Source organism: Haliotis rubra, unplaced genomic scaffold (genome assembly GCF_003918875.1).
Source record: "Haliotis rubra isolate DU_JTF1 unplaced genomic scaffold, ASM391887v1 Scf828, whole genome shotgun sequence".
Classification (NCBI taxonomy): Eukaryota; Metazoa; Mollusca; class Gastropoda; order Lepetellida; family Haliotidae; genus Haliotis; species Haliotis rubra.
The window spans coordinates 176,787-199,844 of NW_025767555.1; the positions used below are offsets into that span (position 1 = coordinate 176,787).

At 45.2% G+C, this 23,058-nt stretch overlaps 1 protein-coding gene and 1 long non-coding RNA gene across 2 annotated transcripts; one reads left to right on the forward strand and one right to left on the reverse strand.

Annotated features, from left to right (window-relative positions):
• Positions 1 to 1,398: 1,398 nt before the first annotated feature.
• On the reverse strand, positions 1,399 to 23,056 carry LOC124262231 (cytochrome c oxidase assembly protein COX15 homolog). The gene is made up of 10 exons (XM_046696712.1): positions 22,852 to 23,056; positions 21,541 to 21,621; positions 20,990 to 21,156; positions 14,008 to 14,130; positions 12,958 to 13,150; positions 5,043 to 5,210; positions 3,736 to 3,817; positions 3,115 to 3,269; positions 2,427 to 2,540; positions 1,399 to 2,014 (listed from the first exon to the last, which is right to left on the reverse strand). The coding sequence occupies exons 1-10, from the start codon at positions 22,942 to 22,944 to the stop codon at positions 1,883 to 1,885; spliced, it is 1,308 nt and encodes a 435-aa protein (XP_046552668.1). The 5' UTR covers positions 22,945 to 23,056; the 3' UTR covers positions 1,399 to 1,882.
• LOC124262234 lies at positions 3,926 to 4,800 on the forward strand. The gene is made up of 3 exons (XR_006894526.1): positions 3,926 to 4,210; positions 4,285 to 4,368; positions 4,689 to 4,800. It is a non-coding gene; the product is annotated as an uncharacterized LOC124262234 (long non-coding RNA).
• Positions 23,057 to 23,058: the final 2 nt, after the last annotated feature.

Genomic DNA, 23,058 nt, shown 5'->3' on the forward strand with positions numbered 1-23,058 from the left:
GAGACCCAGATCCAACACGCTTAGTACTCTGCGCTGAGCCGAGCCGGCTCGGGCCAGCCACAGGCGCACCAGCAGAGGGGTCACCAGAGCCAAGGCTCAAGTAACGCGACCCCTCCGGGTAGAACCCGCCCTCGACCCGAGCCCGAGGCAGGAGGACCCTCGACAGACGACCTCGAGCACCGCTTTAACTCGAACGGAAGCCGATCTCCTCACGGAGACCGGACATCGCTAACCGAGATCAGCGAGCTTAACCAAGTCATCTGTTGCTGCAATATGGATGTTAAATCATTAATACATACGGGTGCAGATTCTGATTGAGTTGTGGAAGTGGAGGGATAGGGGAAGAAGGTTTAACCGCCGCCTTGGCCCGCTTACCCCCACCCCACTAGAAGAAGAAGAACTCTTCTTACTTTTAGCCACTTTAGATGGTGGGTCCTGTGCCCATAAGTCCCCCGCCTGCAGCAGATTTGTATAAAACAAAAGTTCGCGGAACGACGCTTGCCGCCTTTTGGTGAGAAAATCTGGCAGTTCTCACACGATTGATCATCATGATGTTCAACAGCCAAACAACGTAGGCACACATCGTGGCGAATCCTGAGGTGGCAACATTGCCGCGACATGCCACGCAGACGGGTGAAACTGTAACAAACAGAACCATTTATCATGGAAACTGATGTACAGTCTAAAAACACACATATATGCAACACACGTAAAATATAATACGCGACGGGCGATAAACCCTATGTGAAAAGCTAAGGCAGGTTTACCCTTTAACATATCATGAACAAGGGTGAAAATGCAAGCTTCCTAAGCAAATATATATAGCGTGAAATGTTATATGAAAAACTTTACCCCAACTCACCTTTTGCTGAAAGTGTAAACGTTAGGCAAGCCTACCATAGTAATAATAAGAAATTACTCCTCCCCTAGCGGCATGTAAAAAAAGTTACAACCGTAGGACAGAAGGAAGCCAAACCCGACCGCCATCTTGCCTGCCAATGCATGGCTGGAAAATGGAGCCTGTCCGACTAAGTTACAACAATCATGAATGAAAAAATCAACCTACAATTCCACTAAAGCCCGTGCGAGAGAAAAGAGGAACCATACATACATTAGTTGATTCTGTACCACTCATTTTGATTTCTTTTCACAATGAACTACACGCACGTCTGTCTTCTGAGACGACAGCATGAAAAGTGAGGTGCGAGGTTGTCGGCTAGAGTTACCTGCTCTTGCCGGTAGGGGGCCCCGCTGGGGCCCTGTAGGGGTGGTCTCATAACGCAGAACGTGTTTTTTCGTTTTGTAAATATTTTTATTGAAATATAGTTACAACTGTCGTAGGTTTCAAAATGGACATTTTAATGCTTATAAGTACCCCAAGGAGGACTTCTTCTGAAAAAGAATGGGATGTTTAAGTTCTTATCTTCTCAATAAGCAAGTATCTTAACATGATTAATCATAAAACGAAGCACTAAAACATTTTTGGTCCTCTTTACTATGTTTATAGTTCCTGTTATCAGAGAAACACAAATAATGTCAAGACTTGGCCCAAATATGTACCTCTGAGCAAGTCCAGGTAAATCTCTGATGTGGTACAGGGCTCCACACATTGTATCCTTAACACATAAATTAATAATAGATGCAAGTATAACTATATTGCAGGTACATGTCGATGCAAAAAGGTATGGTGGTTTCAAAAGAAATACACATTAGGGCCTAATATTGCAAAATTACAATGTAAACAATCCAGGTTTCAATATGTCAAATATGTGTGAAACTCTGACTGACATCATGGCGAGAGATGTAATTTTCAAGGTCGGTCAAAGCAATTGCAGTTTAAATGGATTTTGTTCCAGTAAAGAAGATGCTTCTGTCATGGCCGTTATTTGGGCATCCTCTTGATCTCATGAGCCAGCCATGTAGCAAAGCTAAGCAGCGTGACGGAGCCAGACTGATGGGTGGCGGCAAGATGGGTGGGGACATACAGCAGCAGGGTGGTGATACCCAGGCTGGCCTGAAACAGAACCCATGTTGTGAGTATTGCAAGAAAATACAACAGATAAATGGTGATACCCGGGGATAAGATACCCCAAGTGGAGATACCCTGAGTGGAGATACCCCGAGTGGAGATGACTGACTGTCATTGTGACATTGAGAATCTTTGCTCATGCTATCAGGGGCGATGGGGTAGCCTAGTGGATAAAGCATTTGCTTATTACGTCTAAGACCTGGGTTCAATTCCCCACATGGGTACAATGTGTGAAACACATTTCTGGTGTCCCCCGCCAAAATATTGCTGGAATATTGCTAAAATCAGCGTAAAACTTAACTCACTCACTCATGATATAAAAAAACAGTCTGCTTTTTCAAGAACAATGAACTGGCCCTGTTCATAATATCATAAGGTGATGGAGGGGTATGATTACCTGGATGAATGCCATGCCCAGGAGACAGTTGAGCGCTGTGCGGGCTCGTGGAGATAGCGGAGCCTTGCGGGCCACCCACCAGAACCCTGTGATTGCCAGCACAGTCGACTCTGCCTGTGGATAGAGATCACACCTGTGAATTTTACACACAGACACAGACACAGAAAGTAACTGCAAGAATGTTGGGGGGTTCAGTGGGTTTTTAATCAAACTATCCCCAAAATATTTATGGTCCCATATTTATGATTTCATAGATAGACGACTAAGCAGTTACTGAATGAGAAATACTGTAGTGATCTGTAAAATATTTTGCAATTCATAATGACCTTGTCTATAGGATAATTAACCTGGGTCCTTTTCTTATTTGATCAATTGAGTGAATAATGATTTATGCAGATATTCAACCCCTGATAGAGCAACATCAGTATGTACAATGTGTGAAGCCCATTTCTGGTGTCCCCCGCCGTGATATTGCTGGAATTTTGCTAAAAGCGGCGTAAAACTAAACTCACTCACTCACTCAACATCAGTATGGGGTTAAGAGAGTAGGGGTGGTGGAGGGCTTGATGAACTTTAGGTTAGACTGTGACGGGGAGGATTGTATGACAATGTAGAAGTTCATCACGTCCAGTGGAAGGGAGAAACTATCCTCAGCCATCATCCCCTTCACTGAAACAAACAACTTTACCAGATGCCGATGGTTGAACTGGACGGTGGTTGGGTTTTCAAACATATTCTTCCACTTGGGAGCGATGGTGACAAGATCATCAGGGATCCACTTGTCGGCCATCTTGGGCCAGGAGTTGTAGGTCAGACCAGCATCGAGGCCAGCAACAAACGCTCCTGAAATTTCAAACAGTTTTGAAATTATTTCCATGTGTTTGGAAGGTGAAAATTTCTTAACATCTAAGTAGCAGTCTGTAAATAATGTATGCCAAAACAAAATTATTACATATTATCACTCACCCACCCAAAACTTCATCTCTCTGCCAATCCCTCACCCACCCTGCCAATCTCTCATCCACCTATCTGTTCACACACTCTTCAACCACTCACCCACCCTGCCAATCTCTCACCCACCTATTAATTTGTTCACCCACCCTGCCAGCCGCTCACCCACTCCTCAGTTCACCCACTCCTCAGTTCACCCACCCTGCCAATCTCTCATCCACCTATCTGTTCACACACTCTGCAAACCACTCACCCACCCTGCCAGTCACCCACCCTGCCATTCACCAACCTCTGACACCCTCCACAAGCCCACCCCTTCAAACACTAATCCCCTCCCTATCCTTCAGTTGGTACCCACCAGACAGAGCTGTAACGAGGACCATGGTGAGGACTCCGTGGGTCAACACCCTCAGTCGCGTCATCTGCCTTGTGTTGGGCATCTACAGTCACAACACAAAACACAAGTCAAATACAGCAAAACTCAAACTTGCAAAGACACAAAGGTGTAACCATAACCACCAACTCATATGATTTTATACACAAGGTTACACGAGGTGAAACTGTTTGTAACATTATTTGCCTAACAAAGTGAGGAGTGTGTGCGGGTAAGTGTAGACTGGTAGGTGTAGACTGGTAAGTGTAGACTGGTAGGTGTAGACTGGTAAGTGTAGACTGGTAAGTGTAGACTGGTAGGTGTAGACTGGTAAGTGTAGACTGGTAGGTGTAGACTGGTAAGAGTAGACTGGTAGGTGTAGACTGGTAAGTGTAGACTGGTAGGTGTAGACTGGTAGGTGTAGACTGGTAAGTGTAGACTGGTAAGTGTAGACTGGTAAGTGTAGTGTAAGTGTAGACTGGTAGGGTAGAAGTGTAGACTGGTAAGTGTAGACTGGTAAGCGTAAACTGGTAGGTGTAGACTGGTAGGTGTAGACTGGTAAGTGTAGACTGGTAGGTGTAGACTGGTAAGTGTAGACTGGTAAGTGTAGACTGGTAGGTGTAGATGGGTAGGTGTAGACTGGTAAGTACTGGTAAGTGTAGACTGGTAAGTGTAGACTGGTAAGTACTAGTCTCACCTAATGCCACTTTAATAGTGATATCCTTCTGAGATACCATGACACAGATTAACGTGGATGCCCCAGTCACACATAGTATTCTGACCAGTCCTAAAATTGCTGTTTGGAAAATTAACACAGATATACATTGTATATCCGGATTTGGTAGAGATTTTTACCAGATTTGCCTCAGTCTGTGCTAAACATGCAGCACAAATAAACAGTTAACAAGTTTTGCTGTTTAAAGCCATCAATATTCCAGCTGTATGACAGTGGTATGTAAACAGTCGAACCAGACAATAAAGTCATCCATATCATGAGAGTGAGTGAGTGAGTATGGTTTGATGTCGCTTTTAGCAATATTCAAGCAATATCACAATATTCACACATTCTACCCATGTGGGGAATGGAACACGGATCTTTGGCGTGACGCTATTAACCAATCAACCTCCAACATCATGAGAATTGATCTGAGCAATCTGGATATGATGACATCAACCAAGTCTGCGAGCCCGACTACCCAATCCCGATGGTCGCCTTTTACGACAAGCATGGATTCTTTAAGACCAATTTACCAGTTTACCAGTTTTAGATAAAGAAGAAAGTCTGCTCCTACCCTCTGTGGCTTGCTGAGATGCATGAGACCTCCGTACAGAAACAGCGTGTAGAGGAAGAGAGCGGAGCCCAGGTGGGCTGCCAGTCGGTACTGGGACACGCGGGGGACGCCGTCTGGACTCTTCTGTTCCTCTAGACCACTCTTCACCATGTACCAGCCAAGGAAACCCTGTAGTTACAACCGAGTTGAACATCCATGTGTCTCTGTTGTTAACATTGTATTCAGAAATATTCCAGTTATGTAATGGCCGACAATATAATCGGTTCTGCATTGTGGCAGCACCTGGCCAGTGGTTGATAGCATGAGCACCAAGAACACATTTTGCACCAAGTCATGTTTCCATGGAAACAGTAAAAACGGAAATTCTGAAAAACTGTAAAATAGCAAGAGGCACATCTATGGGTAATGATTAACATGTAAACTTTAAGAGATATGCTCCAGACAAAATTTAGGGATTGAAAGATGGAAAGACGGAAGGACAGAAGGATAGGATGGTAGGGAAGAATGAAGTGGAAGTATAACGACATCAAACAACTCATCCACTGAACTGTGTCTTAGACACAACTTGTACAAAAAACATTTTTAATAAAAATCCTAATTTTACACATTTTAAAAAAACCCCAATCTGTCTCAATAATCATAATATTTATGAACTTGTTATTCATAAATTGTATCATGATATTATTTAAGAACTTGTTATTCATAAATTGTATTATGATAATATTTAAGAACTTCTTATTCATAAATTGTATCTGCTTTGTCATCTGTTATCTTAATTTTACTGAAAAATCTCCAGTAGGGAACATTCCATTTAGGCTTTCCATTCTACAGAAGCATGATCACATCACCCACATAGGAACCAAGGGGTCTGCATGGAAGATCTTGAAGTAATCTGTGTCAGTGTAGCAATACTTCAAGGAGTAATAAATTTAAGACTTTTGTGACAGTTTCACCAAATGTGTATGAGCCAAAGAGCATCAATGGTTATGAAGGACTGGGTTCTCATAGATTTAACACGAGACCAGTTGACTTTAGTGAACACGTAAGGATTTTATAGATACTGAAAGTTTAGACATCAGACAACAGTGAAAAATATTCTGCTATATTGTGTTCTGCTGGAATTGGAAATTTTAATATAAATTGTATATTTATATACTTGTCCTATCTCACGACTTGCACCTCTCTCTCTTGCTTCGACTTTTAGTGGAACAACTGTAAACTTTTTTCCATAGGCCTCCTTGTCATTTCGACCGTGCACTCCATGCTGCTCTCCTTAATTAGCTTCCTAGTTCCTAATAAAGCTTGCAGCATGCTCCACTAATTGCCCACGTGACTACCTTGAATGATCATTCTCATCTTGGAGCCAAAGTTGTAATCTGAGTAGTGGGAAGGCCGGGCTGGCATCCATCGCGTGAGATAGGATAAGTATATAAATATACAATTTATATTAAAATTTCAAAATTTTTAAACTTGTCCTATCTCACAACTTGCACTTATCCCACGGTTGGACGGCGGGCCGCAGATTACCCTTCTGTCTGGACAGTGCGAAAAGCTGTGTTGAGCTGTTTGGACTGATGACAACCGTAGATAGCGATGTACAAGGGAGGCCTGTTACGCATGCATGCAACTCTTATGCTGATAGTGGGTTCTCCGGAACCCCTTGGCTTACTAAGCACAACGACTCCCAGGGAGATGGGTGCTCCCGAGCGATGTGGTGTTCGGCCGCAACCTTGTACAAGACAAGGGACACAACTCGGCAAGTAAGCCTCGCCTCGCCATGATTAACAAGGTACCCCCGTAATCGGGACAGCCCCTGCTTCAAGAAGGCACCCCAGACACCGACCGACTAAACACCGCATCTCCAAGGTTTAACGCTCAGTTCCTGGCAGCTAAGCTCTAGTCAAAGGATGTGCCCGGCAACTTTGGAGGCAGAACACAATGAAATCCACTGGAATTTGGGAGTGTCACACTTCACTGACGTAATTGCTGTGGAATAGAGGTCAGTAAGCATGAATGTCGAACACCTCTGCATTGTCATACTGATTGAGCCTCAGGTCCGTAGGGCCACGCTAGGTGGCCGTATTCCGATGCCTTGGTATGGAGGCCAAGTGAAGTAGTTCTTAAACCCATATAATGAGAACAAAAGGTTGAGATCCAGTTCAACTTTTACTCAGTATATACAAGGAAGTAGTAACGCGAATGCGGAACCATCCCTCATCTGCGTTGTTGAGCCGATGTAAGCTGCTGAGCCAGTACAAGAGGTCCGAACTGGTGTAGTCCCTGGACATCAGTGACAGACAGGTCTCGCAGGCAATGTGAAGAGAAGTCTGTATCAGAACGCCAGAAGCAACCTTCCATGATAGCGGTCAAGGAGCAGTTGCTATGGAGGGCCATCATCGAGGCTAGTGCACGAGTCTCATGAGGATTGGAAGCGGCTGGAGGAGGCAACCCTGTAAAGGTGTAGGCTCGCAGGATCATGGCACGCATCCAGAAGGCCAATGTGGTCCGGGGAAACCTCAGTTCTTGAAGCGTTCGACAAGGGTATGAAGAGGCGCTTCCGTAGCCGTCGACGATCCTTGGAGGCAGCAAGGTAAACGTGTAGACAGGGCAGAGTGTCAAATCTTCATTATCATCAGGCCCAAGAATGGTGGACAACGGGGGAATGGTAAACATCCAGTCTGGCAGTTGGTTTTTCGCAATGAAGTCCCAGCGGAGACCCAGGGAAGCCTTGCCATGCTTCTTCCGCTCGAACCGCACCCGATTGACATCAAGCGCATGCAGTTCAGATATACAAGCAGCGGTAGCCAAAGCTACCAGGAAGAATGTCTTGAATGTCACTTGTTCGAAGTCCTCGTCTTCTCAAGGTTCATAATCTGTAGAAATCATATGACGAAGTACGACAGACAGATCCCAGGCGATCAAGATCGCAGGTCTGAGAGTCTATAGGAGCGTAGTAGACTCTGCAACTCGGGAACAGTGGAAATCTTCGTGCCCGTGGTGGTAGCCAAAACCGAGTTGATGGCGGCTAAGTAGGTAGCTAATGTAGTACCCTTGAGTTTCTCAGTAATGCGGAGATGCTGGAGAAACTCAGCAACGACCTGAGCCGAGGTGGAAGTGGGAGATGCAATTCCCCTAAGCTTGCAATAGTCTTCAAACTTCTTCCACTTGATGTCGTACAAGGAACAGGTCAAAATACGATGCGCTGAAGTGATAGCTGTGGCTACTCGGCGAGAGAAGCCCTTAGTTATGAAAGACCTCTGAAGATGCGCCAAACGTGTAGATTGAGGGTCTGAGGTGACCCGTGGTGCAGTTCCGAGTGAGGGTGAAGAAGTAGGTCGTCCCGGTTGGGAAGCGGTACTGGGTTTGGCTCTGCCAGGCTTCTTAGGTTGACGAACCAACTTCTCACTGGCCAGAAGGGTGCGACCAAAAGCAGTAGTATGTTGCTGGTGGCCAATAGTTTCTGTATTACTTTTGGTAGCAGAGCTGGAGGGGGGAACGCGCGCAGGCATTGAGACCCTCCCATGATATTGCCAACGCGTCGAGGTCCCACGCCAAGGAGTCTGGGATTGGTGATACGAACTTTGGAAGTTGGTTGTTGAACCTTGTGGTGAACAGATCTATTTGAGGCCGTGATAACGGGTAGATCATCGACTGAAAGATCCGGGGCAGTAACTTCCAGTCTGTCGGGGACAGTCGGTTGGATCGGGACAAGGCATCGGCGATCACATTTTATACCCCGGGAATGTGTCTGGTTCTGGCTACCATGTTGAGTGAGTCGATTAGCTGGAAGAACCTGATCGCCTATTGTAGCAGATTCGCCGAGGCCGGTCGAGCCTAGATGATTTATATACCAAACCACTGTCGAATTGTCCGCCGAAGTTTGAGCTGGCCTCTGTACGTTAAGGCTTGAGCTGACATCACAAGGCCCAGTAGCTCCTGCCACTGTCGTAAGGTTCTGAGACAGTGCTGGAGGAATGCATTGCTGAATCTTTATCCACCTGTCGTGAGGTATGAACATCATCCCCTGACGAGTGTCGAACAGTGCTCAGATGAATTGGAGTTTCTGAGTCGGTATTACTTCAGATTTCGTGATGTTCAACAGCCACCCTAACTGTCTGAGCAGCGAGGTGGTGAACTGTAGCAGGCGAAGCAATACGATCGGATCCTGTTGAGCCTGGATGCAATCGTCTATGTAGCTTTCGAAGGTGATTCCCGTTGAACACGAAACGAAGGTACTTCCGGTGTTCTGGCTGTCTCGGAACGTGAAGATAAGCATCCTGAAGATCTAGGCTGGTGAGGAAGTCTCCCTTCTTCAAGATGGTGCGTAAAAAGTTGATTGACACCATCCTGAAGGGAGGTGGTGGAAGCAGGAATCGGGCATTGAACAACTGCATATTGAAGATGAGCCAGAGTTTGTTGGAATTTTTCTTTGGAACCAAGAAGATGGGGGAGTAGAATCCTGGAGTGACTGGCGATGGAACTAGGAGCTCTATCACGAGTTTGTCTAATAGCGTACCTATTGTGGATTGCAGAGTCTGAAGCTGGTCCACAGGATATGAGCGATGAGCCGGATGCGACGTCAGAGGTGGACTGCCAATAATGGGTAGCTGATAGCCGTGAAGTAGCAGGTTGGTGACATACGGATCTTTGAGAATGGTCCAATTTGGGGAAAGATCTGCAATCTCCCGCCTACCGGAGTGATGTAAATCGGAACGACTGGAGGCAGGAGGTCCCAGTCGTGCGATTGTTTCAAGCCGTCACTGCTTCCCCGGCGCTGGTCCCTGGGCCAGAGTTGGTCCTGGGGGGGCGACGGGAGGAACCACCATGGCCAGATCTGTTTCCCCTGCCACGGCCTTGAGTGGATGCGCCAAGTAAAAGATTGCGTAAATCCGGATTGGTAGGGTGAACTGTGCAGTTTGACGCTGTTTTAATGAGTCCTGGAGCTGTGACTTCTGTTTCTTTAACAGTTCAATCGAGACTTGAAAGTGGGTTTCTTTATCAACTTTATTAGATACTTCTTGCATGCTACCATTGAAGAGGGAGTCAGTAAACCAAGGCTGGCGAAACAGTTCTGTTTTAAATCGCTCCTCCCATGAAGAGATGTTAAGGGGTCCATGTGGCAAACAGCAAGAGTGTAGCCCAAAAAAGGAGACAACTGATCCAGGATAATTTTGAACTGGTACAGAGCTAAAGTCATGCATCTTCAAATGTAAGCGTCTTGATCAGAGTAAGTATGCTCCAGAGCAGTGTTAACAGCGTCAACTGCTGCAATCACGCAACTAATAGATGGCAACGTCTTTCTCACGGCTGAATCCATGTGAGCCAACTCTCGGTCCTCAATAAGGTAGGGCGAAGCAGCTCGTTTGCCACACAGGATTCCAATATCCTCATCAACTGTTGGAGCCGTAGAGATTTTTGTTTGTTAGGCCGTGGACATGAGAGGTAGAAGGATTATATCTGGGAGCAGAGAATCCGTCCCTTAATTCGTTTCAGGCTCTTGAAACCATCATTTAGTGTACTGAATAATTTCAGAATACAAGGTTGAGGTGGTAGGGTGATGGTAGACGAATCCCGGTTCCTAAGAGTATAAGAGTGATCCAGGTCATCTGTTGAAGTACTCAAGGGAAGTTGGAGCTTCTCAACAATCCAAAGGAGTACCTGAGGTGTCTCAACTGCTGCAAAGCTACCCCCAGGGGTAGATAACTCACAGTGAGCGGGAGATGCAGGCATGGCTATTTGGACTGGATCAATCTCAGGAGGTGGACCAGATGAAGTGCCAGGAGCTACCGCAGCCGGATGGGCTGGAGTAGAAGGCTGTATTTGGTTCCAGGCTGAGGTTATGGCCCTGATCATCATATTTAGATCCGTAGTCGCTGTAGGAGTGGGATTGTTATCAGGTTCCCATGACTTAGCAATGATCCTAGAGTTAGTCGAAGGATTCTCAGAGCATGTAGACGGAACATCATAAGAGACTGTAGGCCTATTAGTGGTATCAGAGCAATGATCACCCGAACGTCGGTCAGAGGAACTGTATCGGGATCTCGACATGGTAAGTACCGAAGTAGGTTGGTAAGCCTGTGATCTGGATTCCCTAGTATGGCTAGTTGATCCGGTATGATATGAAGAACTAGTCCGGGTCGCTGTAGTTCTAGCTGGTGATCTGCTTCTGATTGGAGCTCTGGTTCAACCATCTGAATAGGATCGGCCATGAGATGTGGATCTGTACTGTGATCCCGATTGGTCAATGGCTCTGTAAGGTGATCTAGATCGTATAGGTGACCTGGATTGGTAAGATGATCTGGATTTGTAAAGTGATCTGGATCGATTCGATGCACTAACTGGAAACTGTGATCGTGATCTGGATCGAACAGGTGATCTGGTTTGCAGTTGCGATCAGGCTTGATTTGGTGATCTGGATCGGTTAGGTGATCTGGATTGGTCTGGCGATCTACTTCGATGTTGTGATCTGGATCGGTTAGGTGACCTAAATCGGTCCAGTGATCTGATTCGAGGTTGTGATCTGGATCGGTCCGGTGATCTGCTTCGATGTTGTGATCTGGATCGGTCCGATGATCTACTTCGATGTTGTGATCTGGATCTGTCCGGTGATCTGATTCGAAGTTGTGATCTGGACCCATTTGGTGATCTGGATCGGTTAGGTGATCTGGATTGAACGGGTGATGTTGATCGTAGTTGTGCTCTGGATCATGACTGTGATCTAGATCGTTGTGGTGATTTAGATTGATGTGGCGATCTGGATCGGCGATCGGTGACGAAACCTGAAGTGTTCATTCATGATGAATGTCCCCCGGTGACGCTGTTGTAGCCAGCTCCCTCCGGTTCAATGAAGTGTGGGGAGACAGTTGGCTGGTTGGCCAGGCTCCAAACAAACTGAGACAGTCGAGGGGATATGTACTGATGATCTGGATGATGATAATGTCGATCTAAGGTCCCCTGGTAGTGTAGATGGGACAGGCAACGAAGAATTATCGATCACAACCACCCGCGAGTGATCTGATGCTATGGAAGGAGGTGATTGATGCATACGTAATAGGTGCCGAACGTCCTCAGATAAGTAAGAATCTGATGAAGTGTCCATAAAATCCTCTTGAACCACAGATGTCGCTTCTCTTGCGTGAAGGTACGATTTTCTGTCGCTGTAACTTGATACACTTGGCGGGAGTAGGATCAGATTCTGTTGATTTCCTGTCCCTATCGGTGATTCTCCGGGAGCAAACACGAAGGTAAGGCCTTAAAATCCTCATCTTTTAGTGAATTACACTTGCCACATCGTTTGTTCCAGTTACATTGTCCAATACAGTCACTGCAAGACGAGTGAGGGTCGAGGGAAGAATAATTCGTCTTGCATTGAGCACAAACTTTCCTTTTCCTTGACTGATTATCAGTTTTCCCCATGATGTTAGGGTGAAATAATGTCCCTAATATACAGCACGTCCACACAGTCGTGCAACAAGAAAGAGAATGATCATTCAAGGTAGTCACGTGGGCAATTAGTGGAGCATGCTGCAAGCTTTATTAGGAACTAGGAAGCTAATTAAGGAGAGCAGCATGGAGTGCACGGGCGAATGGACAAGGAGGCCTATGGAAAAAAGTTTACAGTCGTTCCACTAAAAGTCGAAGCAAGAGAGAGAGGTGCAAGTCGTGAGATAGGATAAGCTTAAAACTTTAAAGAATTTGTTCCATCATCAGCATCATCATCATAATCATGTATGGAAGTTTATCTTGTTCATGACCTCAAAACACAAATGTCACTGGCACCATGACCAAAGGGAGATAATATTCTCCACATGTCGGACTAAAGATTACCTCCCTTGGCTCAAAACCATCTTCACCAGACATTTCACTTTGTAAAAAACACAATGGCCTAAGTAAGCAGTCTTTTGTTATAACTTACTTGGAAACCGATGAATGATGCATAGATGGCAAGCCTGGGTCTCATGGCCTTGGTGATCCATCCCTTCTTAAGGAAGTACAGAGCGGGGAGCGCAAACACTAGCCCCACGCCACGTCCCCACATCCGGTGGGCGTACTCCATATAGTAGATGAACTTGAAGTCACTTAGAGTCATCTCTTTCTGGCTGCTGACACTGACATAATAAAACTAGGACTAGAAATATATTCATGCAACCAGCCATCCTCAATTTATCACAACAGACCTGAGAAGTAATACCCTAATTTACCTCAGGTTCCTTAATGGTCTTAGGAAGTGAATCAAGTTGTTTTTGTCGATAGATTATGAGGTTGGACTCAGTTTAAGGACGTTAAGGATGTAAACTGACTGTAGAATCTATCAGGAAAACAGTCATCCTCGATTATGTCCAGGGTGTACTTCTGATAATCTCCACTAGTACCCTGGATGCATCTATGGCTTGGCCCCATAATTGTATTACCTCTCTTTGCTGGCATTTATCCAATCAGGTGTCTACTCTGGGAAGTTGAGCGCACCAATCACAAGGCTTCTATCATAACTCACTTGCACTTCTTTTATCTAACTGATTAATCTTGGCAACACAGTTGTTGCAGAGACACCCTGAAAGAGGTAGACAGAGTTCTTACATATATTTTTTTAAGGTTTCAGACTTGTCAATTTGTCTTTATGATTTTTTCCCTAAATCTGAGTCCCACAGCAAGGAAACCTTGCAGCAGCTGCTGCCATCTTTGTTGACACTGGCAAGCTTCGTTGTAAGGGCTTATCTGATTGGCTACTGAGAGAAGGCGGAGACAGTAAAGGAATGTAATTAATACAATGATCGGGACGAGTTGTAGATGCATCCAGGTTCGAGTGGAGATTTATCGGGACATATACCCTGGAGACTATCGAGGATGGAAAACAGTATGGGACAGCGCAATGCAGCGACAAGACAATATCAAAATTGGTCATCACAGGTACATATGCTTTATCTACCTATAAGATGTCGGAGTCTGCGTAACCATAGCAACCTACTATTTATACTCTGGGAACTGCTTGTATCGCTTGAACTCCTCCTCCCACTCCTGCTGTGACCCTGGTGGCTTCATGTCCTTGAGGAGGCGCCAGTCAACCATGGACAAGCCTGATTCTGTCAATCTGAAAAACAGCCATCATTGTTCAAGATGCACAGAAAAATACATATGACAAGGGAATGGCGATATCTTCCACTGGAACTTCCATTCTGTCAACACAGACTACACATCAAGCATGACTGTGATCCCTGCAGCAGACGTACAGATTAGCTGTGTATCTGCATAAACTACGCAAATATTTATGTGAAAACTCAATTCAATTAGTCTACTGCATTCAAGTACGCTTGAATTTTAGTAAATACTCAATAAATTTGATCTTACACACGCACACACAAAAATAGATGAAATAACTGAGGTATATTGAGAGGTTCTATTTCAGCACAGGAACTTGGCAACATGCAGTCTTTCTTATCATTTCTCATATTACAGATCTAACATAAATAATAAACACGTAACCAAACAATTGGAAATTTTAATATAAATTGTATATTTATATACTTATCCTATCTCACGACTTGCACCTCTCTCTCTTGCTTCGACTTTTAGTGGAACAACTGTAAACTTTTTTCCATAGGCCTCCTTGTCCATTCGCCCGTGCACTCCATGCTGCTCTCCTTAATTAGCTTCCTAGTTCCTAATAAAGCTTGCAGCATGCTCCACTAATTGCCCACGTGACTACCTTGAATGATCATTCTCATCTTGGAGCCAACGTTGTAATCTGAGTAGTGGGGAGGCCGGGCTGGCATCCATCGCGTGAGATAAGATAAGTATATAGATAACAATTTATATTAAAATTTCAAATTTTTTAAACTTATCCTATCTCACGACTTGCACTTATCCCACGGTTGGACGATGGGCCGCAGATTACCCTTCTGTCTGGACAGTGCGAACAGCTGGTCTTGGAGCTGTGTGGACTGATGACAACCGTAGATAGCGATGTACAAGGGTTGAAGTGAGTTCTCCGAACCCCTTGGCTTACTAAGCACAACGACTCCCAGGGAGATGGGTGCTCCCGAGCGATGTGGTGTTCGGCCGCAACCTTGTACAAGACAAGGGACGCAACTCGGCAAGTAAGCCTCGCCTTCGCCATGATTTACAAGGTACCCCCGTAATTAAAGTCTTGCGACTAGAATCGGGACAGCCCCTGCTTCAAGAAGGCACCCCAGACACCGACCGAGGCGGGTGAAAGAGAAACACAACTCGGCATCTCCAAGGTTTAACGTTCAGTTCCTGGCAGCATCAAATTGACCCTCACTCCTTTGCCTAAGCTTAGTCAAAGGATGTGCCCGACAACTTTGGAGGCAGAACGCAACGAAATCCACCAGAATTCGGGAGTGTCACACTTCACTGGGGTAATTGCTCCGTGGAGTAGAGGTCAGTAGGTGTGAATGTCGAACACCTCTGCATCGTCATACAGATTGTGCCTCAGGTCCGTAGGGCCACGCTAGGTGCCCGTAATCCGATGCCTTGGTATCGAGGCCAAGTGAAGTAGTTCTTAAACCCATATAATGAGACCAAAAGGTTGAGATCCAGTTCAACTTTTATTCAGTATATACAAGGAAGTAGTAACACCATCCCTCATCTGCGTTGTTAGGCCGATGTAAGCTGCTGAGCCAGTACAAGAGGTCCGAACTGGTGTAGTCCCTGGACATCCGTGACAGACAGGTCTCGCAGGTAATGTGAAGAGAAGTCTGTATCAGAACGCCTGAAGCAACCTTCCATGATAGCGGTCAAGGAGCAGTTGCTATGGAGGGCCATCGTCGAGGCTAGTGCACGAGTCTCATGAGGACCGGAAGAGGCTGGAGGAGGCAACCCTGTAAAGGTGTAGGCTCGCAGGATCATGGCACGCATCCAGAAGGCCAATGTGGTCCGGGAAACCTCAGTTCTTGAAGCGTTCGACAAGGGTATGAAGAGGCGCTTCCGTAGCCGTCGACGATCCTTGGAGGCAGCAAGGTAAACGTGTAGAGCCCTAACAGGGCAGAGTGTCAAATCTTCATTATCATCAGGCCCAAGAATGGTGGACAACGGGGAAATGGTAAACATCCGGATCGGTTGCCCTGGCAGTTGGTTTTTCGCAATGAAGTCCCAGCGGAGACCCAGGAAAGCCTTGCCATGCTTCTTCCGCTCGAACTGCACCCGATTGACATCAAGAGCATGCAGTTCAGATATATGAGCAGCGGTAGCCAAAGCTACCAGGGAGAATGTCTTGAATGTCACTTGTTCGAAGTCCTTGTCTTCTAAAGGTTCATAATCTGTAGGTAGCTAATGTAGTACCCTTGAGTTTCTCAGTAGTGCGGAGATGCTGGAGAAACTCAGCAACGACCTGAGCCGAGGTGGAAGTGGGAGATGCAATTCCCCTAAGCTTGCAATAGTCTTCAAACTTCTTCCACTTGTTGTCGTACAAGGAACGGGTCGAAGTACGATGAACTGAAGTGATAGCTGTGGCTACTCGGTGAGAGTAGCCCTTAGCTATGAGAGACCTCTGAAGATGCGCTAAACGTGTAAATTGAGGGTCTGAGGTGACCCGTGGCGCAGTTCCGAGTGAGGGTGAAGAAGTAGGTCGTCCGGTTGGGAAGCGGTACTGGGTTTGCCTCTGCCAGGCTTATTAGGTTGACGAACCAACTTCTCGCTGGCCAGAAGGGTGCGACCAAAAGCAGTAGTATGTTGCTGGTGGCCAATAGTTTCTGTATTACTTTTGGTAGCAGAGCTGGAGGGGGGAAAGCATAGGCATTAAGATCCTCCCATGATATTGCCAATGCGTCGAGGTCCCACGCCAAGGAGTCTGGGATTGGTGATACGAACTTTGGAAGTTGGTTGTTGAACCTTGTGGTGAACAGATCTATTTGAGGCCGTGATAACGGGTAGATCATCGACTGAAAGATCGGGGCAGTAACTTCCACTCTGTCGGGGACGGTCGGTTGGATCGGGACAAGGAATCGGCGATCACATATTTTTACCCCGGGAATGTGTCTGGCTCTGGCTACCATGTTGAGTGAGTCGATGAGATTGAAGAACCTGATCGCCCATTGTAGCAGATTCGCCGAGCCTGTCAAACCTAGATGATTTATATACCAAACCACTGTCGAATTGTCTGATTGGATCAACAGACTGGTTGATTGAAGCTCTGTTGCCCAATGTGAGATGGCTTGAATTACCGCCTTGAATTCCAGCTCATTTATATGAAGTACCCGTTCATCGGATGACCACAGCACGGCCACTTGGTGGTCGAGGAAGTGAGCTCCCCTACCCATGAGGGATGCATCGACGAATAGGTGATGAGTCGGTGCAAAGGGCATCATAGAGACTCCGGCGCAAACATTCCGTTCGTCGAGCCACCATTGAAGGACTGGACAAAGCGGTTCTGGAAGGCAAATTGGTTCCTTGGGGTTGCCGGCCTGAGAGTACGGGCATAGAAATCGCTGTATCGGCCGAAGTTGGAGCTGGCCTCTGTACGTTAAGGCTCCCTCCACTGTCGTAAGTTCTCGCCTGAGACAGTGCTGGAGCAATGCATTGCTGAATCTTTATCCACCTGTCGTGAGGTACGAACATCATCCCCTGACGATGAATTGTAGTTTCTGAGTCGGTATTAGTTCCGATTTCGTGATGTTCAACAGCCACCCTAACTGTCTGAGCAGCGTGGTGGTGAACTGTAGCAGGCGAAGCAATACGATCGGATCCTGTAGAGCCTGGATGCAATCGTCTATGTAGCTTTCGAAGGTGATCCCTTGAAAGTGGAGGAAGCTCGTTATGGGCTTGGTAATTCGGGTAAAAAGCCACGGAGCCGTGGAAATTCCAAATGGTAGGACTTTCCATTGGTTGAACACGAAGTGAAGATACTTCCGGTGTTCTGGATGTCTCGGAACGTGAAGATAAGCATCCTGAAGATCTAGGCTGATGAGGAAGTCTTCCTTCTTCAAGATGGTGCGTAAAAGGTTGATCGACACCATCCTGAAGGGAGGCGGTGGAAGCAGGAATTGGGCATTGAACAACTGCATATTGAAGATGAGCCAGAGTTTGTTGGAATTTTTCTTTGGAACCAAGAAGATGGGGGAGTAGAATCCTGGAGTGACTGGCGATGGAACTAGGAGCTCTATCACGAGTTTGTCTAATAGCGTACCTATTGTGGATTGCAGAGTCTGAAGCTGGTCCACAGGATATGAGCGATGAGCCGGATCAGAGGTGGGTTGCCAATAATGGGTAGCTGATAGCCGTGAAGTAGCAGGTTGGTGATGTACGGATCTTTGAGGATGGTCCAATTCGAGCAGAGATCTGCAATCTCCCGCCTACTGGAGTGTTGTAAATGGGAACGACTGGAGGAGGGAGGTCCCAGTCGTGTGATTGTCTCAAACCATCACTGTTTCCAGTCCCTGGGCCAGAGTTGGTCCTTGGGGCGACGGGAGAGAACCACCACGGCCAGATCTGTTTCCCCTGCCACGGCCTTGAGTGGATGCGCCAAGTAAAAGATTGCGTAAATCCGGATTGGTAGGGTGAACTGTGCAGTTTGACGCTGTTTAAATGAGTCCTGGAGCTGTGACTTCTGTATCTTTAACAGTTCAATCGAGACTTGAAAGTGGGTTTCTTTATCAACTTTATTAGATACTTCTTGCATGCTACCATTGAAGAGGGAGTCAGTAAACCAAGGCTGGCGAAACAGTTCTGTTTTAAATCGCTCCTCCCATGAAGAGATGTTAAGGGGTCCACGTCGGTGAACAGCGAGAGTGTAGCCCCAAAAATGAGACAACTGATGAGATGTGGATCTGTACTGTGATCCCGATTGGTCAATGGCTCTGTAACGTGATCTAGATCGTATAGGTGACCTGGGTTTGTAAGATGATCTGGCTTTGTAAAGTGATCTGGATTGATTCGATGCACTAACTGGAAACTGTGATCTGGTTTGCAGTTGCGATCTGGCTTGATTTGGTGATCTGGATCGGTCTGGCGATCTACTTCGATGTTGTGATCTGGATCGATTAGGTGACCTAGATCGGTCTGGTGATCTGATATGAGGTTGTGATCTGGATCAGTCCGGTGATCTGATTCGAAGTTGTGATCTGGATCCATTCGGTGATCTGGATCGATTAGGTGATCTGGATCGGTCTGATGATCTACTTCGATGTTGTGATCTGGACACGTTTGGTGATCTGGATCGGTTAGGTAATCTGGATTGATCAGGTGATGTGGATCGTAGTTGTGCTCTGGACCGATCGGGTGATCTTGATCGGCACGGTGATCTAGATTTGGCTTGTGATGGTGATCTGGATCGTGAAGGTGATCTAGATCGTTGTAGCGATCTAGAATGATGTGGCGATCTGGATCGGCGATTAAGTGACGAAACCTGAAGTGTTGATTCATGATGAACGTCCCCCGGCGATGCTGTTGTAGCCAGCTCCGTCCGGTTCAATGAACTGTGGGGAGACAGTTGGCTGGTTGAACGCGGTTGGCCAGGCTCCAAACAAACTGAGACAGTCGAGGGGATATGTACCGATGATCTGGATGATGATAATGTCGATCTAAGGTCCCCTGGTAGTGTAGATGGGACAGGCAACAAAGAATTGTCGATCACAACCAACCACGAGTGATCTGACGCTATGGAAGGAGGTGATTGATGCGTACCTAATAGGTGCCGAACGTCCTCAGATAAGTAAGAATCTGATGAAGCGTCCATAAAATCCTCTTGAACCACAGACGTCGCTCTCTTGCGTGAAGGTACAATTTTCTGTCGCTGTAACTTGATACGCCTGGCGGGAGTGGGATCAGATTCTGTTGATTTCCTGTCCCTATTGGTGATTCTCCGGGCGCAAACACAAAGGTAGGCCTTAAAATCCTCATCTTTTAGTGAATTACACTTGCCACATCGTTTGTTCCCGTTACATTGTCCAATACAGTCACTGCAAGACGAGTGAGGGTTGAGGGACGAAGAATTCGTCTTGCATTGAGCACAAACTTTCCTTTTCCTTGACTGATTATCAGTTTTCCCCATGATGTTAGGGTGAAATAATGTCCCTAATATACAGCACGTCCACACAGTCGTGCGACAAGAAAGAGAATGATCATTCAAGGTAGTCACGTGGGTAATTAGTGGAGCATGCTGCAAGCTTTATTAGGAACTAGGAAGCTAATTAAGGAGAGCAGCATGGAGTGCACGGGCGAATGGACAAGGAGGCCTATGGAAAAAAGTTTACAGTCGTTCCACTAAAAGTCGAAGCAAGAGAGAGAGGTGCAAGTCGTGAGATAGGATAAGTTTAAAAATTTATATTTTTACAATCAATGGAAGAAAAAAGTTTACAGTCGTTCCACTTAAAGTTGAAGCAAGAGAGAGAGGTGCAAGTCGTGAGATAGGATAAGTTTAAAAAAAATTATTTTTACAATCAATGGAAACTGGCAAAATACCCAATTAAGTTTGAGTGAGGTGGGTACAAGTTATTTGGTTACTCAAAGGAAAATTAGGATACCCAATAGAGATGAACACAAACGAGTACATAACTCAATGGCCCAAAAAGTTATCTGTATCTCTGCTGAAGGCCTCTGTTCAACAAGAAAAAAGAAAGATATTGCCTGTCATAGCTGAAGTTCCCAAATCTTTTAGACTATTTTGGGGAGGAAGTAATCTTCAGTCAATAGAAATCAATTTATTGGGGCATTGGGGTAGCCTAGAGGCAAAAGCATTAACTTGTCCTGCTGAAGCCCTGAATTCGATTCCTCACATAGGTACATTATTAGGAGCCCATTGTAGGGGCTTGTTACATATGTTCCATGGAATATTAATAACGGTGGTATAAAACATACTCACTCACTATGTATATTTCGCTTTCATATTTTCCTTAAAAAATACATCGCTTAAAAAATCACAAAGTACCACAAGAAGTGAACTACATATATATATATTGTTTGGCCAGAGTAGTTTTGGGGGTTACCATGGTTACCTTGTAACACCTCCCAAGATGACTGCTCCCACCACCATTCCTGCACACCCTATCAACCAGCCTCCTACTATCTTCTCAGCATGGGGAGGTAACTCCTTCACAACCTTCCCTGCGGCTGTGGATGTGGTCTTCCTGACAGGCTGAAGAAATCTCAAAATCCCAGACACCTGAAATGATGCAAAATCATCAACAGATCTTTTATCATTGCTTGAGCATGTTGATAGAAACGTGAAGTTGAAAATATATGAAAAGTTTTTGCTGAAACATACCATGATATACTTGTTTTAACTTCAATAATCTGTAGAAAGTGTGTCATAACCCCTAACAACTTGAACTTTTGGTCCAGCTATGAACCACTGGTTTGTCTAGTTACCTTGAGAATATTAATAATAATGAATAATATTACATTCAATATTTCAATCACAAACAAAAAACAAAATTTTATCATGTTTTGATGATTGCTGTAAACTAACACAACAGTTGATGATATCAAAGCTACCAACATTATTCCCTTAAGATTTCCCTAAGATCAGATCATGCTTCGAACTCACTGGTTTAGGTTGTCTGAGATTTTTCATGACACTGAACTGCCGTGTTCCTTGAACCACCTTCTGACATCTTGGACAGTGGATCTAAACAAACAGGATGAAGAGGTATCAAAGCATGTACGATCAATACATCTTCACATGTACACATGGCCCTCAATGCTCTTAACAGCAAATGGTGAAAGATCATATTTCCATTTCTGTTCCATTGTCAGTTACAATTATTTTCCTATTTCAACCGCAAAATAGTATGCACATTCAAGTGTAATGGATTTTTTCCAAATCCAATGCTAAAACCCAATGCCAGGGCGTAGCTACTATTATGAAAAAAAAACATGATTGTTGCTAAAAGGTTGGGCAAGCCCTCAATACTATCTAAATATGAAGTTTGCAACTTATCAGGCTTACACGATAAAAAATGGCTTGCTACGGGCCTGAATGCTCAAACTGTTACATGATACTAACTGTTGTAACAGTTTGTCTCAACACATTACTTCACCATGTCACCAGCCACACAACATACAGCAGTACTTGTAGGTAATTTGTCACATTCAGTGATAACTTATGACCTTTTAGCAAAATGTTTAAGGACAACGGTCAGTGGGGTAGCCTAGTGGTTAAAGCGTTCGCTCATCGTGCCAAAGACACGGGTTTGATTCCACACATGGGTACAATGTGTGAAGCCCATTTCTGGTGTCCCCTGCCGTGCTATTGCCGTGATCTTGCAGTGATGGTGTTGCGATATTGCTGTGATGTTGCCGTGATGTTGCTGTGATATTGCTGAAACCACCATAACTCTCACAACTCTTACTCCAAGGACAACTTGTAATATTGTGTTCGCTACACAATTCGCATTATAATGATGACATATTTTGTGATTGCTCCCAGCATTCCATATCAGGTAGAACTGGCTCATGAAACTAACTTCCTATAATAACAATGTCGTCTTCGGACTTGAATATAATTTGTTCTTATTAAATATTTTAGTTACAAGATCTTGTGATCCACTTTAGTAAACGTGGCCAAGGAGCCGTATCAGGCTACAAACATGTGGTTATTTTAAAACGGTGTTTATGAATTTTTCAAAAGAATTTAACCCTACATTCTAAATGACAACTCCTCCTCATTGTTTCCGTCATGTTACGTAAGGATTATGTAATGACTGAGAATGTAAGGCTAAATGAGCTAATAATGGGTGTGTGTACACAATTAATTTATATCTAGATACATTTTTGCACAGTGTATATCATGTATGTAACGGTGAACGGGTCATTGCATCAAGTAACATAAAGTAATATTCAATGTCAAAATATTCACCTGATTCTGGACTACGTGACGAAATCCACGACCAGCAAGGCTTACAGCTGAAGCTGTCAACCCTGATCGCATTAAACAGAAACCAGAAAACATCTTCTTTCATACAGACAAACCCATGAAATATTTCAAAGAAGCGTTGCAAGGTCTTATACAAGCTTTTCGCCAGCCCTGTTACATATACCGCACGACTAAAGGGGTTTCCCAACG